This window comes from Phoca vitulina, unplaced genomic scaffold, assembly GCF_004348235.1.
Source record: "Phoca vitulina isolate PV1807 unplaced genomic scaffold, GSC_HSeal_1.0 scaffold36, whole genome shotgun sequence".
NCBI lineage: Eukaryota > Metazoa > Chordata > Mammalia > Carnivora > Phocidae > Phoca > Phoca vitulina.
Window position 1 is genome coordinate 7,364,982 of NW_022589739.1, and position 16,975 is coordinate 7,381,956.

General features: G+C 37.0%; 1 protein-coding gene across 3 annotated transcripts in view; it reads left to right on the plus strand.

The window, feature by feature from the left end:
• Positions 1-16,975, plus strand: part of SBF2 (SET binding factor 2) — a 450,441-nt gene that overhangs the window by 339,261 nt on the left and 94,205 nt on the right. For all 3 annotated transcript variants that reach the window (XM_032427050.1, XM_032427051.1, XM_032427052.1), the window contains exon 17: positions 6,355-6,423. In XM_032427050.1, the coding sequence (XP_032282941.1) occupies positions 6,355-6,423 (69 nt within the window). The remainder of the gene's footprint in view (positions 1-6,354; positions 6,424-16,975) is intronic.

A 16,975-nucleotide genomic window follows, 5' to 3' on the forward strand; every position in this document is an offset into this window, starting at 1 on the left:
GGCTCTATCACTTGCGGGAAGCGGCTGACGGAGGCCCCTCCCCCGCCGTCTATCCTCCCAAATATTGCCTCAGATTCACTTCTTCGCACGTCCTACCTTCCAGAAAGTGGTCGCTTTTCTGTTCAGAGAGTTGTTGCTATTCTTTTCTTCGATCTCCTGTTGAGTTCGTAGGTGTTCAGAATGGTTTGATCCCTATCCAGCTGAATTCCTGAGACCAGACGAAATCCAGGTCTCCTATTCCTCCGCCATCTTGCTCCGCCCCCCATTATGAGTATTCTTAAGTTAAGGTAATATCCTTTTAAACAACAAATATTTGGACCCTAGCTTTTTATTCAGTGACAATCTTTGCCTTTTAGCCAGAATATTCAGTTTATTTTGGCTATTACAATTTTTTTTATTTCTATCATCTTATTTTGTTCTTTTCTGGTTGTTTCTCCTTGGGGGTTTCTTTTCCTCTTTCTGGCTTTCCTTCGGGTTATAAGTTTTCATGTTTGTTTTCCTCTCCATTTTTTTCTCCATTAGATTAGAAGTCGTAACCCATTCTATATTCCTTTGGCAATAATATAGAAAATTTTAAATGCTCACTTTATCAAAATCCAATTCCAGACTACCACCTCACAATTTCTGTGCTACTGTGGTTGATTTTGTTACTTGTATCTTAATTTTCTTTAATACCAAAAGACATAATTGTCATTGTTTTAGGTCACTGTATGTTTAGGTTTACCCACATATTTATCAGTTTCCTTGCGGAATTATCTTTTTTATATCTCAGACTTTTTATCTGGTGTCCTAGGTGGCTCTAGGGGTTCCAGCTTTATGGTAGCTCTCCTAATGGACTTCCTACAAGCCCAGCAAGCACTGGGCTTTGTTTCCTATCCCTTGAGTCCTTTAGTTGTCCAAAACTAATATTCAAATTCACTTTGCTCAAAAGCTGTTTCTGAGGTAAAATTTTACTTCAGTGCTCTGTTTACCACTCCAGGTTCCACTTAACTTACATTTTGGTCTGAGTGTTCGTTAGTTTCTTGCCAGTTCATTGCTTTGCATTAAAATTTTTAAAATATTTTATCTAGCATTTTTTAATTGTTCAACAAAAGTGTCAAATATGAAATTAACCAAAGTTAAGAAAAAGTCCAAGAATAAAAGTGTTGGGAGGGATGTGGAAGAGAGGAAACCCTCTTATACTGTTAGTGGGAAATGGAACCATTATGGAAAACAGTATGGAGGTTCCTGAAAAAATTAAAAATAGAACCTACATATGAGCCAACAGTTCTGCTGCTGGGTGTTTATCCAAAGAAAGCGAAAACACCAATCTGAAGAGATATATGCACTCCTCTGTTCATAGCAGCATTATTTACAATAGCCAGGATATGGAAGCAGCCTAAGTGTCCCTCAATAGATTAACAGATAAAGAAGATGTGGTGTGTGTGAGAAAGAGAAAATAATGAAATTTTGCCATTTGTGACAAGGATGGACCTAGAGCATATTATGCTAAGTGAAATAAATCAGGCAGAGAAAGACAAATACTGTATGATTTCACTTATATGTAGAATCTAAAAAACAGTACCAATGAACAAACAAAACAGAAACAGACTCAGATACAGGAAACAAATTGTTGGTTACTAGAGGGGAGATTGGTTGGCTTGTAGGCAAAATAGGTGAAGGGGGGATTAAGAGATATATCAACATCCAGTTATAAAATAAGTCATGGGGATATAATATACATCATGAGGAATTTAGTCAATATTATAATAACTTCTTTGGTGACACTAACTAACCTCATCATAGGAATCATTTGGTAATGTAGAAAAATATTGAATCACTATGATACCCCTGAAAGTGATAGGATATTTTATGTTAGTTATATTTAAATTTAAAAAAAAAAGAAGTAAAAGTCCATAACACCCCTTGCCCTGCTCTCTCTCTGTAACAAATAAATCTTAAAAATAAATAAATAAATAAATAAAAATAAATAAATAAAAGTCCATAACAAGTTTTAAAGTGATCTTTTGGTTGGAATTCTCTCAGATTTTTGATGATATTGAATCATCATTTTTCCAAAATATATTTTCAACTGCTTTCTTAAAAAATGTTCTTAGTCAGGGCGCCTGCGTGGCTCAGTCGTTAAGCGTCTGCCTTCAGCTCAGGTCATGATTCCAGAGTCCTGGGATCGAGCCCCACGTCCGGCTCCTGGCTCAACAGGGAGCCTGCTTCTCCCTCTGCCTCTCCCCCTGCTCGTGCTCTCTCTCTCTCTGTATCTCTGTGTCTCCAATGAATAAATAAAATCTTAAAAAAAAAAAAAATGTTCTTAGTCAAATTCAGTTTGGAAATGCTGCCAACCAAATTTTCTCCATACAGTCACAGTTTAAAAACCCTGAGAAGTCCTACAGTTTTTTAAAAAACAAACAAGAAGGGCACCTGGGTGGCTCAGTCGGTTAAGCATCGGCCTTTCGCTCAGGTCATGATCCCAGGTTCCTGGGATCCTTGCTCAGTGGGGAGTCTGCTTCTCCCTTTGCCCCCCCACCCCCATGCCTTCTCTTTCTCTCTCTCTCTCTCAAATAAATAAAATCTTTAAAAATAAAAAATAAAAAAACAAGGGCATCTCATTTAATTTTGTTTACCCAGCATTTTCCCAATTTCCAACTCCCCACAAATAACAGCTATCAATACTCTGTAAAACTAGTGTTTGTGGAAGTTTGAGTACACTCCCCTTACCATTCCTGTGGAAACCTTTTAGGTATGTTTCCTTGCAGAACCAAGGAGTCTTCCTTGCAGAACTAAGGATTGGGTTGCTTTCACCTTTTGGCTATTGTGAATAATGCCTCTGTGAACATGAATGTATAAATATCTGTTCAAGTCACTGTTGTTTTGGATATATAGTTGGATCATATGGTAATTCTGTTTTTCAATTTTTGAGGAAATGCCATACTGTTTTCCTAGCAGCTCCACCATTTTACATTCCCACTGAGATTTTCTGATATCCCATTCCCCAACATTTCAAAACCCAATGAGTTTTGGCATTGGTAACATTTCTTGCCTGATCAATAACAAATTACCCTTTGTATTCAACACTAAGACAGAAAAAACATTTCCAGTCAGTTATAAGATGGATTCCAGTCTTGGAGAAGTTAAAGTGTGAAAAAAAAAAATGTGTATCTTAGAGTCAGTGAAATATAGTAAATGCACTAAAACCCCCTCCAAAAGTTTTTTTTTTTTTTATAAATTACACAGCTTTTAACACAATCTTTATAAAACAGGAAAGTAAAGGTAGCTGCTCACCAGTAGTGTATGAAAATAATTCCTACAAACATATAAACTACCAAAACTGAAACATGAAGAAATAGAAAACATGAACAGACCAATAACCAGCAATGAAATTTGATCAATAATCAAAAAACTCCCAACAAACTAAAGTCCAGGGCCAGAGGCTTCAGTGGTGAATTCTACCAAATATTTAAAGAATAGTTAATGCCTATTCTGCTCAAACTATTTCAAAACATAGAAAAGGAAGGAAAACTTCCAAATTCATTCTATGAAGCCAGCATTACCCTGATACCAAAACCAGATATATACTCCACTAAAAAAGAGAACTACAAGCCAATCCCTGATGAACTTGGATGAAAAAATTCTCAGTAAAATATTAGCAAACCGAATCCAGCAATACATTAAAGAAATCATTCACCATGATCAAGTGGGATTTATTCCTGTGTTGTGAGGGCAGTTTAATATTCGCAAATCAATGTGATACACCACATTAATAAAAGAAGGGATAAGAACCATATGATCATTTCAATAGATGGAGAAAAAGCATTTGACAAAGTACAACATCCATCATCCATTCATGATAAAAACCCTCAACAAAGTAGGTTTAGAGGGAAAATACCTCGATGTAATGAAGGACATATGAAAAACCCACAGTTCATATCATCCTCAGTGGGAAAAACTGATCACTTTTCCTGTATGGTCAGGAACAAGAGAGGGATGTCCACTCTCACCACTGTTATTTAACATAGTACTGGAAGTCCTAGCCACAGCAATCAGACAACAAAAAGAAATAACAGGCATCCACACTGATAAGGAAGAAGTAAAACTTTCACTATTTGCAGATGACATGATACTCTATATAGAAAACCCAAAAGACTCCACCAAAAAAACTGCTAGAACTGATACACAAATTCAGTAAAGTCACAGGATACAAAATCAATTGTACAGAAATCTGTTGCATTTCTATACACCAATAATGAAGCAGCAGAAAAAGAAATTAAGGAATCAATCCCATTTACAATTGCACCAAAAACAATAAGATACATAGGAATAAACCTAACCGAAGAGGTGAAAGATCAGTACTCCGAAGACTATAGAGCACTGATGAAACAAATTGAAGAGAACACAAAGAAATGGAAAGACAGTCCATGCTCATGGATTGGAAGAACAAATATTGTTAAAGTGTCTATGCTACCCAAAGCAATCTACACATTTAATTGCAATCCCTGTAAAATACCATCAACATTTTTCGCAGAGCTAGAATAAACAATCCTAAAATTTGTATGGAACCACAGAAGACCCCAAGTAGCCAAAGCAGCCTTAAAGAAGAAAAGAAAAGAAAAAAAGTAAAGCTGGAGGCATCACAATTTTGAACTTCAAGCTATATTACAAAGCTATAGTCATCAGGACAGTATGGTACTGGCACAAAAATAGCCACCTAGATGAATAGAACAGAATAGAAAACCCATAAATGAACCCACAACTATATGTGGTCAGTTAATCTTCCACAAAGCAGGAAAGAATATCCAATGGGAAAAAGAGTCTTTTCAACAAATGGTGTTGGGAAAACTGGACAGTGACATGCAGAAGAATGAAACTGGACCACTCTCTTACACCATACACAAAAATAAATTCAAAATGGATTAAAGACCTAAATATGAGACTTGAAACCATAAAAGTCCTAGGGGACAGCAGAGGCAGTAACCTTTTTGACGTTGGCTGTAGCAACTTCTTCCTAGTTATGTCTCTGGAGGCAAGGGAAACAAAAGCAAAAATAAACTATTGGGAGGGACTTCATCAAAATAAAACACTTCTGCACAGCGAAGGAAACAACAAAACTAAAAGGCAACCTTCAGAATGGGAGAAGATAGTTGCAAATGAATATCTGATAAAAGGTAAGTATCCACAGTATATAAAGAACTTGTGAAACTCGACCCCTAGAAAATGAATAAACCAATTAAAAAATGGTCAGAAGACATGAACAGACATTTTTCCAGAGAATACATACAGCTGGGCAACAGCCACATGAAAAGATGCTCAACATCACTTATCATCAGGGAAATACAAATTAAAACTACAATGAGAATCACTTCACACCAGTCAGAAGGGCTAAAATACAAAACCCAAAAATAACAGGTGCTGGCAAGGATGTGGAGAAAGGGGAACCCTCTTGCACTGTTGGTGGGAATGCAAACTGGTGCAACCACTCTGGAAAACAGTATGGAGCTTCCTCAGAAAGTTAAAAATAGAACTACCCTGTGATCCAGCAATTGCACTACTTAGGTATTTATCCAAAGAATACAAAAATACTAATTCAAAGGGATACATGCACCCGATGTTTATAGCAGCATTATTTTTAATAACCAAATTATGGAAGGAACCCGTGTCCATTGACTGATGAATGGATAAAGAACAAGTGGGGTGTGTGTATGTGTGTGTACATACATACACATGCATGCACACATGCATTGGAATATTACTCAGCCATAAAAAAGAATGAAATCTTGCCATTTGCAATAACATGGATGGAGCTAGACAGTATTATGCTAAGTGAAATAAGTCAGTCAGAGAAAAACAGATACCATATGAGTTCATTCATGTGGAATTGAAGAAACAAAATAAGCAAACAAACAAAGGAAAAGAGAGAGGGAGAGAAACCAAGAAACAGACTCTTACTTAACTTTAGAGAACAAATGAATGGTTACCAGAGGGGAGGTAGGTGGTGAGATGGGTGAAATAGGTGATGGGGATTAAGGAGTGCACTTGCTGTAATGAGCACCTGGCATTGTATAGAAGTGGTGAATCACTACATTGTACACCTGAAATTAATATTGCACTGTATGTTAACTAACTGGAATTTAAATAAAAACTTTAAAAAAAGTCTTTCTGAAATGTATTTTTATCTCATTTCTAAAATGAACGTGCTTCAAGGGCAGTTATTTTTTCAAATTTACTTAAGAATTAGCGACAATTTGGAATAAGAGTAAAAACCCCATAAGACAGTAAACAGTGTATCCTAGATTTTTGCTTCCATATTTTTGTGCTTTCTGGTAAATGTCCTAATTATGCTCATTTCTCTTTGTTTTGTTTAAGGATTGTTCAAGTTTAGAAGAATATAACATTGCTGCAGCATTGCTCCCTTTGACCAGTGCTTTCTACAGGGTAAGTTTCATTGGTCTATACATAAGCTTATTATGATTTATATAAATATATGCAGTTTGATCTATCATGGAAATACATGAATCTTTTCTCCTTGTATATATAAGATATATCTATGGTTATGTTTATTATAATATTTATTGCATACAGTTGACCCTTGAACAACACAGATTTGAACTGTACAGGTCCACTTATTTGTGGCTTTTTTCCAGTACTGTACTGCAAATGTATTTTCTCTTATGATTTTCTCAATAGCATTTTTCTCTGGTTTATTGTGAAAATATAGTATATGATACATATAACATACAAAATATATGTTAATCAAATGTTCATGTTATCAGTAAGGATTCCAGTCAACTCTAAGGTATGAATAGCTAAGTTGTGGGGGAGTAACAGTTATATACAGATTACTGACTGCACAGGGGGTCAATGCCCCTAACCCCCGCATTTTCAAGAGCCAATTGTACTGTGTGTAGAAAATTTAATATATAATATTAAATCATCTCCTAAGATAGAACCCCACCCATCCCATCCCTTCTTTTTCTTTTTTTGTTTTATTTTTCTTTATAGCATTTTGTAACACCCAAAATTACATATTCATTTGTTTACATTTGCATATCTTCCCCTACCACAGAAAATAAATTCCATGAGGCTAGGATATTGTCTCATAAATATTTATTGATAAGGCCAGTTTTTTTTTTTTTTAACTTTACTTCAAACAGTCTGTCCACAGTTAAAGGTCTTAACCCAAAGGTTCTCCATAATCAGAAGCTCTTTCTCTGCTAAGTCACTGCATATCCCTCTTTCTTCCTATTTATCCTCCCTCCCTCTTTTAAAACAGAAAGTGGAATTTATGACATTCACACTTCTAAGAACTGGCAAGTCATACTGACCATGCTCAGGAAACAGGACAAATTTCAGAAATGTCAAACAAATGAATTTTAGGTTTAGAAACTAATGACAACTAACTGGAGCTTGAGCATCATCTTTTGGTCTTCCCTCCCCAGCTTAACCCTAGCTTCAGGCCTACTCCATTTTTCCTTCAGTGCATACATACTAACCTTCTCTGAACTCCCTGATCCCTTCATCTCATTCCCCTGCTAGCATGGAGAACACTTACAAAAATTGGCCAGGCTGTCCTGGATCCTAGGGCACCTAAGAAATTTGTCTGTATATCTCAGAGCAGCTAGAAAACTTAGTCCACTGTCTAACTAGCCTTCATATAAGCCCTCACCTGGCATTTGTTAAAGAAAATGGCATTTTAAATCTTTCCCACTTTCAACATCTAAAATATTTTTTAAACTTAAATATTATGTAGAAATAAATAAGAAACACAGGGAAAATAAGAATTGACAATAGAAACTCAATTGCTTGAGTGACCCATTGCTTATGATTTTTTTTTTTAAGGAGAATCATTTAACCATTTTACAGTGTATATTAGTGAGGGTTTGATTATGATAGCAGAAGCACCATGAATGATATAATTAAATAACTTATTATAAGGGACCAGCCCTTATATTGTTATAGAAACTGGGGGGAAAGTTTATGGAAGGCTCTACTTGTGGGCCTGAAGTCTCTGTCGGTCATGACACCATGAAGAACAAGGACAAACTGGAATCTGTGTATATCTCTTACTTATTCTAACCTCAGTAATGCAAATGGCCCGCAAAAGAAGCAGCACTGTTAGCCATAGCACTGCAAGCCACACTTGCACCTGGCCCTGGGCTAGGAGAAGCTGAAGGAGATGTGGCAGGAACTGGAGGAACTGCGAGCTCAGTCCCTTCCCCGTATCGACATGAGCCAGCAGGGCAGTGACAAAGCGTATGAGCTGTATCAGTGCATCCTATATTGCCTTCAGAGTGTAATGACTGCTGCTTCATTTTTGTCCAAATCTCAGAGAAATTTCTCTTCTGGCCAACCCAAACCCTTGAATCAGAGAGGAAAGAAAATTCTGGGAAATGTTGTCCTAGCTTAGCTTAGTTTACACAGTGCAAAACCATCATACTGGTTTTAGTTTTGTGGGAGTTTTTATGAAGTTAATAAGTTGGGCTAAATGCCATACTGTTTCTCTGTGTTATCAAACAATAATTCAAACTTATGTTTTAGGGGTGGGTTTATGAATTTAATTTATTCTTGTTGGCTTGGTTTGATTTGATTTGGTTCAGGCATGAATTAGGAGCCAGAAACCACGCCAGTAATATGAGCAGGAAAAATTTAATAAGTTATTAAGTAGTAACAGGGGATTAACTGCTAAGAAGTAAAGATAATTCTGAAGAATAGAGGAATATCAGAAACAGAGAGCAGCTACTACCTTTGGGCTTAGGCAGAGTCCCCAAGAAAGGAACAAACTTGGAAGAGGGCTCCTCCCCAACAAGACTTGTGATTCAGACCTTGCTGAAGCAGTGTTGATTTGGCCACTGGATGGCATAGAAATTCACTGAGGTGCCACAGACCAGAGCTGGCAAGCAGGAAACTACCTCCTGGAGTTCTGGCAAAACTTGCTGGGAATCCCCCTCAGTCGAGAGCCAGTGAAACTTGATAGGAAGCCACCGTCTGGAGTACCACTGAAACTCCATAAATGGCAAGCACTTTGGGGTGTCCACATCTAGCAGGTGCATGCCATAGGAGCACACCAGAACCAGGAAAAGAAACCAGTTTCTACTGCTGTGTCTCTTCAGCACTTTATACTGACAAAACAGTATTGTGCCAGCCGCGAAAGGAGAAGCGTTTACATGTCCAGCTCCAGTAGCACAAAACAGGGCAAAGAAAGGTCAGTTTGGAGGAAAGAGACATTGCATTGGTAACTGACACAGTGGGGTTAGGGAGAGTGAGAGGTAAGGGTGGATCATACCAATTCTTAGATACTTTCTAAATTCCTAATTTATGGGAAATTATTTCTGGTGTATAATTCAGGAAAATTCTGTAGATGCAAATTGTATTATCCTGGCCACAGATTGCAAATGAGCCATGCTCATAGTGTTCAGCCAGTATAAACTCCTGGGCCTTGCTCAGCATGCTTCAGGGAATGGACTCAGCTGTTTGTCTTATTTTAACTTATTTGAAAATATTTTTAATATTATTTATTAGTCTTTTTTTTCAATGGATCAAAAGTTTATTGAACATCTCAATATACAAAGTTACTATGCCAGGCAACATCATGGACAGCCACATGAGTGAAACACTGACATGGCCACTAGGAGCTTATATTAGTCTTTCTGATACCATAAATAATAAACAAGAAATCAAACTGTTCCACAGTTGTATCAACTGGATGGACATTTCCTTAAATAAAACATATGTGTGTGGTTAGAAAATTCAAATACTACAGAAACATATGAAATGCAAAACAAAAGTTTTCTTTCCCACCTCTACCCATATCCTCTGACAGTTGACTTCTTGGGAAAAAAAAGTCACTCGTTATTGCCAGCAGATAAAATACAGATAAAACTACTTTTTTAAACTAATCAAACCATTCACACTGTTTTCTCACCTTGTTTTGTTCACTTAGTTGTATGTCTTGGAGATCTTTCCATATACCCAATTAGGTATATAACACTAATGCCTAATTATTTTTAATGACTGCATATATATTTTCTTAATGAAAAGATATACCTGTGTGTGTGTGTCTGGATTTACCATAAGCATAAGCGCAGAATATTTCATTGACGCAGATGAAATGTGCTGTTCATCTTTTACCATTTTCCTTTGTGTAAAAATATCCCAAGATGTTTCATTTGTAACATTATATATCTTAGATTCTTGGGAATTTTTTATGCCACAACCACCACAAATTTGAGGGATTTTTTTCCCTTACAGTTCTCTCACTTTTCTCTACTTTTAATGAGTTATATGTAACTCATGCTTTAACTTATGAAGCCTTTCTTGAAGGTGGTGTTTTAACAGCCAGGTTTAAATTGTTAAGGATTACTGGGGCACCTGGGTGGCTCAGTTGGTTAAGCATCTGCCTTTGGCTCCAGTCCTGATTCCAGCGTCCTGGGATCGAGCCCCTAATCAGGCTTACTGCTCAGCAGGGAGTCTGTTTGTGCTTCTCCCTCTGCCCCTACCCTCCACTCATGCTCTCTCTCTCAAATAAAATGTTTTTTAAAAATTGTTAAGGATTAGTTTAATGGTGGAAAACGATGTAATCATTTACATTTATACTATGCTTATCATTTATATGATGCTTTAATTCTTAGTTGAGCAAACAGTTATTAGGAATGGCAAGCCCTGTGCTTACGTTTGTTGCAGAGTTGCAGGTGAATAGCACATGGTCCTTACCCTGAAGAAACATACTGTAATGGCCTTTCATATTCATTAATCAGCTACTGATAGAGGAACATTTCACAGTTACTGAATAACATTGGGTTACCCTTTGTTTGCTTAGGTCCTTTTTATTCAAAAATCATGTTTGTTAAATTAAGAACTGAAATATATGCTCAAAGTTTAAAGCAGGGGTTCTTGTGTAAATGTCACTTTTTTGGAATAAAAAGAATTAAAGAGTAAGCTAAAACCCAATGAGCAGAAATAGAACCAAAATAGGATACCCTTGGGTAACAGTGAAGGCCATGGGTCCCTTCATCATGAGCCATTGTGTAATGCCCTTTCCTCCATGATCCATATCTCTTAGAGTCACCTTGTTGTAGTTCTTAATCACCCAGGTAATCTAGAGAGTATCCTAGAATCTATCAAAATATGACAGATCCCTTCTTTTACTTCTTTGAGGCGCACTGGTTACTGATGCTCAAAATGATGCCCTGAACAACTGAAGCTTTCTCCCCTGGTACTCATTGTAGTTCATATTTACCCTGGGAAGAAATAGAAATACCCTATTTATCTTAAATTCAAGCACCCTGAAGTGATGCATTCCCTTCCCAGATTCCAAAGATCCCCCATACCCAGGTGGCACTTTGTGGATGATTTATTGTTCAGGATAGGTCTTACTTCATAAGACATCATTCAGCCTCTCATTCTCAATAGAAGTGGATTTATTTCCTCTTTAAAATTCTCATTTCATTAAACATGTAAAAAAAATCTTCTCTAGTATCCAGACACACAGAGGATCCATTCTTATTAACAGGTTTGTTGAGGTATAATTTATATACCATAAAATTCACTCATTTTAAGTGTACATTTTAGCAATTTTTAGTATATTTACAGATTTGCACAACTATCACACTATCCAATCTTAGAACATTTCCATCACTCCAAAAAGAAACCTCATGCCCATTTGCAGTCACTTCTCATTCCCAGGCAACCACAAATATACTTTCTGTCCCTGTAAATTTGCCTTTTCTGGACATTTCATATAAATGGAATCATAAAATATATGTTCCTTTATGTCTGGCTTCTCACACTGAGTAAAATATATTTGAAGTTTGCCCATTTTGTTAGAAGATTTCTTTAGGACTGTTAATTATTAATTAAGATTTCTCCATACCCAGAGTGCTTAAATCACCTTTTGTATTGTTTCAAATTGTATCTAATTCAAGATGTAATGTATAATTAAACTAATTCTCTTTTAATAAATATATCAGGAAAAAATGTGAGATGTAGAACCTAATTTTATGGTTCTTTAATTTTTCTATTGCTAAATTGTAACTTTTACTTATACTGTGTAAATGAACATACACTTACCTGATTATAAATAAATTTGAGATCTAGGTATTTTTCCACTGCAAAATATAAAAGCCAAAGGCAGGTAGATGTATTCAGCGTGGTGTGATAGGAAAATCTGTTGATTACTACCTGAAAAAAGTCACTTGTGTAAACCTAGCTTTTACCTAATCAGAGAAACAGAAGTGAGCATTAAAGCGCAGAGAATCACAGAATTTCCTGAGCCACCTCCTGAGTGATGACCTTCCTGCCACCATACTAGAAGTATTTCTCCTCCCAATCCCAGACCCCCAAAATGAGCAAACTAAAACCTGTTAACTGCATCTTTCGTGTCAAACCTGGTATTTCTTTTATAAGCCTATGTATCAAATAGAACATGATAAAGAACAAAAGTCCAGAGGAAAGTGATAGCAGTAATAAAGACAGCTAATTCTTACCACCTAGTACAAGATGCTATATTTGACTTGCAGCACCTAATCCAAATCAATTAATATTTCCATTTTAAGATGAAGGAATCTCTACCACTTAGTAAGTAGCAGAGCCAGGACTCAAACTCAGTTCTGACTCTAAAGTTCATATTATTTAACTATAGTAAGATTCCCCAAGTGAGTCCCAATTTATACAGCATAATTCTGGGGGCTTTTCATCTTTTTGCTTAGAGGTACTGAATTGACATCACTCCCGTCCCCTCATTTCTCCAACCAGTGTTATCCATATATCCAGTAAGGATACTTCATTAAGCTTTGGCTTAGAGTGGACAAAGTCAGAAAATGCTGATTAATTGGATGTTACAGTTAACAAATAATTGTCCCATATCATTATATACAAATCTCTAACTTCCACATATTTCTAATAGAAAACATACCAAGTACTCAGAATCACACCAGATGCATTTTGTACTTCTCTGTTGATTTAGAAGTTATTTGAATAACTAAATGGTTTTGCCCTTTAGTCATTAATATGGACCCTACTTGTCTTACTATAGATATGACAGCTTATAGATAATTCTAACCAATGGAATCCAGATGATCCCACATTCATGTTATTAAGATTGTTATTGGAAGAAAAATCTTATAATAATATAAAAAATAGATATTTCATCAGTTCTTTTTCCCCCCATTGGTAAATGACAAGAGAGGTTCTTAAAAATCTACAAAATAGGAAAATAATTTTGTTTTTCTTAAACTTCATGATCTGGATACATTGCATTCCTACAACAGGTCTCAAAGGATTACATTTTTGGCAGAAATGGCAGGGGGTGGTGATGAAGGGTCTTTTTTCATCTTTTTTTTTTTTTTTTTTTTTTGCTGTAAAATAAAATACTAAGCTTAAAAATAAATTAGCAGAAAAACATTTGAGAGTGAAGACAGGCATCAACAGTGGGCTGAATCCAAATTTGGCCTGGGAAAGATATGAATGTGCTTATTACAGCAGATGCCTCCAGCACAGCAGAATTTTAGAATGGCCAGAGATAATGTCTTGCTTTTATTTCCTCCCTTCATTTTCTTGTTCTTTCAGACAACTTAGCATTCCTTCCTCCTCCCCTCTCAGCACAACCTCTTCTTGCTTCTTCCCGTGTTTCTTTCCAGTTTTGGGTGGCTGCTCCTTTTCTCCTAGTCCTGGAAAACCTCTGCTTCTGAGAAACTGAATTATTATAATACTTTAGAATTACCATTCTTTATTAATACTTGTTTATCTTCACTGTTTAAACTAGTAATATAAGGCAACTATGGAGTTTGAAGATTTGAAGGAACATGGTTACTTATAAATGTAAAGTTACATTAACCACCGGGTAGAAAATTGTATTTCAACAAAGTTGCTGAGTGTCTCCTTTGTGTAAAACTCTGTACTAGGCATTGAATGAGTTGCAGTGATGCATAAGACATGGTTTCTGCTCTCCAGTACTTGGTTATCTTGTAGGGTAGACAGGCATGAAAATCACTAGTAGTAAGCAAAATAGGAGGAAACAAAGTAAACTGTTGTACTGAAGAATGTGCCAACGATGAAGGAGACTAACCTTTTTTATTTAAATCCCTCATACCCTCTTAGTCTCCCTTACATAATGACACTGTGATTTATGGTAACTGTTTCCCCTTCTTCCCTTTCGCTCTGGGTTCAGGCCTTGATATGTGTGAGTTCTATCCCCTCCCTCATATGAGGGCCTTCTCTGTCAGGCTTTCTAATCAACTCTCCATACTTTCCTGGGCTTATTCCTCATTCTCTCCTCTTTTCCTTTTCAGAACCCTCTTTCTGTTATTGCTTCTGTTGCAGCCAGTCTTAGAGCATCCTTCCACATTAATATACATGAAAGCTGGGGCACCTGGGTGGCTCAGTCGGTTAAGCATCTGCCTTCAGCTCAGGTCATGTTCCCAGGGTCCTGGGATCGAGCCCCGAGTCGGGCTTCCTGTTCAGTGGGGAGTCTGCTTCTCCCTCTCCTTCTGCCCCTCCCCTTCTGCCCCTCCCCCTAGCTCATGTGTTCTCTCCTCTCTCTCTCTCTCAAATAAATAAAATCATAAAAAATATATATGCATACATATATATATATGAAAGCCACACTAATCAAGACACTTTTATTAATGTTATAAAGAAGTTTATTCACAAAAGATAATTTGTTACCAATAATAAGCCTTCAACCTCAACAGTTGTTATATCTTCTTGTTGGATTATCCCCTTTATTATTATATAGTGCCCTTCTTTGTCTCTTGTTACAGTCTTTGTTTTAAAGTCTAGTTTGTCTGATATAAGTATTGCTACTCTGGTTTTCTTTTGACACCCATTTGCATGATAAATGTTTCTCCACCCCTTCACTTTCAATCTGCAGGTGTCTTTAGATCTAAAATGAATCTCTGGAGGGATGCCTGGGTGGCTTAGTTGGTTATGCGTCGACTCTTGATTTCAGCTCAGGTCATGGTCTCAGGGTTGTGAGATCTAGCCCCATGTCGGGCTCCGCACTCTGCGGAGAGCCTGCTTGAGATTCTTTCCCCCTCTCCCTTTGCCCCTCCCCTGCTTGCACTCATTCTCTCTCTCTCTCTCTCAAATAAATAAATCTTTTAAAATAAATAAATAAAGTAAGTCTCTGTAGGTGGCATATAGATGGGTCGTCTTGTTTTATCCATTCTGTCACCCTGTGTCTTTTGATTGGAGTGTTTAGTCCATTTACATTCAAAGTAATTATTGATAAATATCTATTTATTGCCATTTTATTGCTGGTTTTGTTGTTTCTGGAGATTTTCTCTGATGCTTTCTTATCTTTCTTTCATGGTTTGCTAGTTTTCTTTAATGATATATTTAGATTTCCTTCTCTTTATTCTTTGCATATTTATTAGTGGTTTTTGACTTGTGGTTACCATTAGGTTTGTATATAACCTCTTCTGCATATAGCAGTCTATATTAAGTTGATGGGTCATTCAAGTTTGAACCCATTCTTTACTCCTGTCCTCCCCATGTTGTAAGTATATGGTATCATATTTTACATCCTTTTATTTTGTGAGTTCCTTGAATTTTATAGTATTTTATAGAAATACTCATTTTAACTGCTTTTGTGATTCCTTCTTTCGTACTGTCACTTTTGGTTTTTCTCTTCCACTCACAGAGTCCCCTTTAGTATTTCTTGCAGGGCTGGTTTAGTGGTCATGAACTCATTTAATTACTGTTTGTCTGCAAATCTCTTTATTTCTTCCTTCTATTTTGAATGTTAGCCTTACTGGATAGAGTATTTCTTGGCTACAGATTTTTCCCACTCAGCACTTTGAATATATCTTGCCACTCCTTTCTGGCTTGGAAAGTTTCTGCTGAAAAATCTGCTGATGGCCTTATGGAGTTTCCTTTGTATGTAATTGTCCTCTTTTTGTCTTGCATCTTTTAATATTTTTTCTTTATCTCTATATTTTGCCATTTTAATGACAAGATATCTTGGTGTGGATCTGCTTTTCTTAATGTTTTTTTTAAAGATTTTATTTATTTATTTATTTGAGAGAGAGAATCAGATAGAGAGAGCATGAGAGGGGGGAGGGTCAGAGGGAGAAGCAGACTCCCTGCTGAGCAGGGAGCCCGATGCAGGCCTTGATCCCGGGACTCCAGGATCATGACCTGAGCTGAAGGCAGTCATAATCTTCCGAGCCACCCAGGCACCCGCTTTTCTTAATTTTGGGGGGGTCCCCTTGCCTCCTGGATCTGGATATCTGTTTCCTTCCCCAGATTAGGGCAGTTTCCAGCTATTGTTTCTTCAAGTTTTCTCTCTCTTTGGGAACTCCTATAATATGAACGTAATTATGTTTGATGGAGTCACTGAGTTCTCTAAGTCTATTCTTGTTTGCATGGTTCTTCTTTCTCTTTTGTTGAGCTTCATTGCTTTCTATTACTTTGTCTTCTAGGTCACTAATTCGTTCCTCTGCTTCTTCCATACTGCTGTTTATTCCATCAAGTGTTTATTGAGCCCTTCATCTCTGCTATGTTAGTCCCTATCTCTGTGTTAAAGGTCTCACTAATGTCCACTCTTTTCTCAAGTCCAGTGAGTATCCTTATGATCATTGATTTAAATCAGGCATGTTTTGCTTAGATCTATGGCTGTGGCCTTATCTTGTTCTTTCATTTGAGATAAATTCCTGTCTTCTCATTTTGTCTAAGTCTCTGCCGGCTTCTCTGTGTTAGAAAAGCCAGTTATGTCCTGCTCCTGAAAATAAGGCCTTGTGGGGTGCCTGAGTGGCTCAGTTGGTTAAGCATCTGCCTTCAGCTCAGGTCATGATCCCAGGGTCCTGCAATGGGGCCCCATGTTGCCCCCCCCTCCACTCAGCAGGGAGTCTGCTTGTCCCTCTCCCTCTGCTCTCCCCCCCCCCCCCGCTTGTGCTCTCTCTCTCTCGCTCTTGCCTTCTTTCATGCTCACTCTCTCTCAAATAAATAAATAAAATATTTTTTAAAAAAATAATGGCCTTATGAAGAAAAG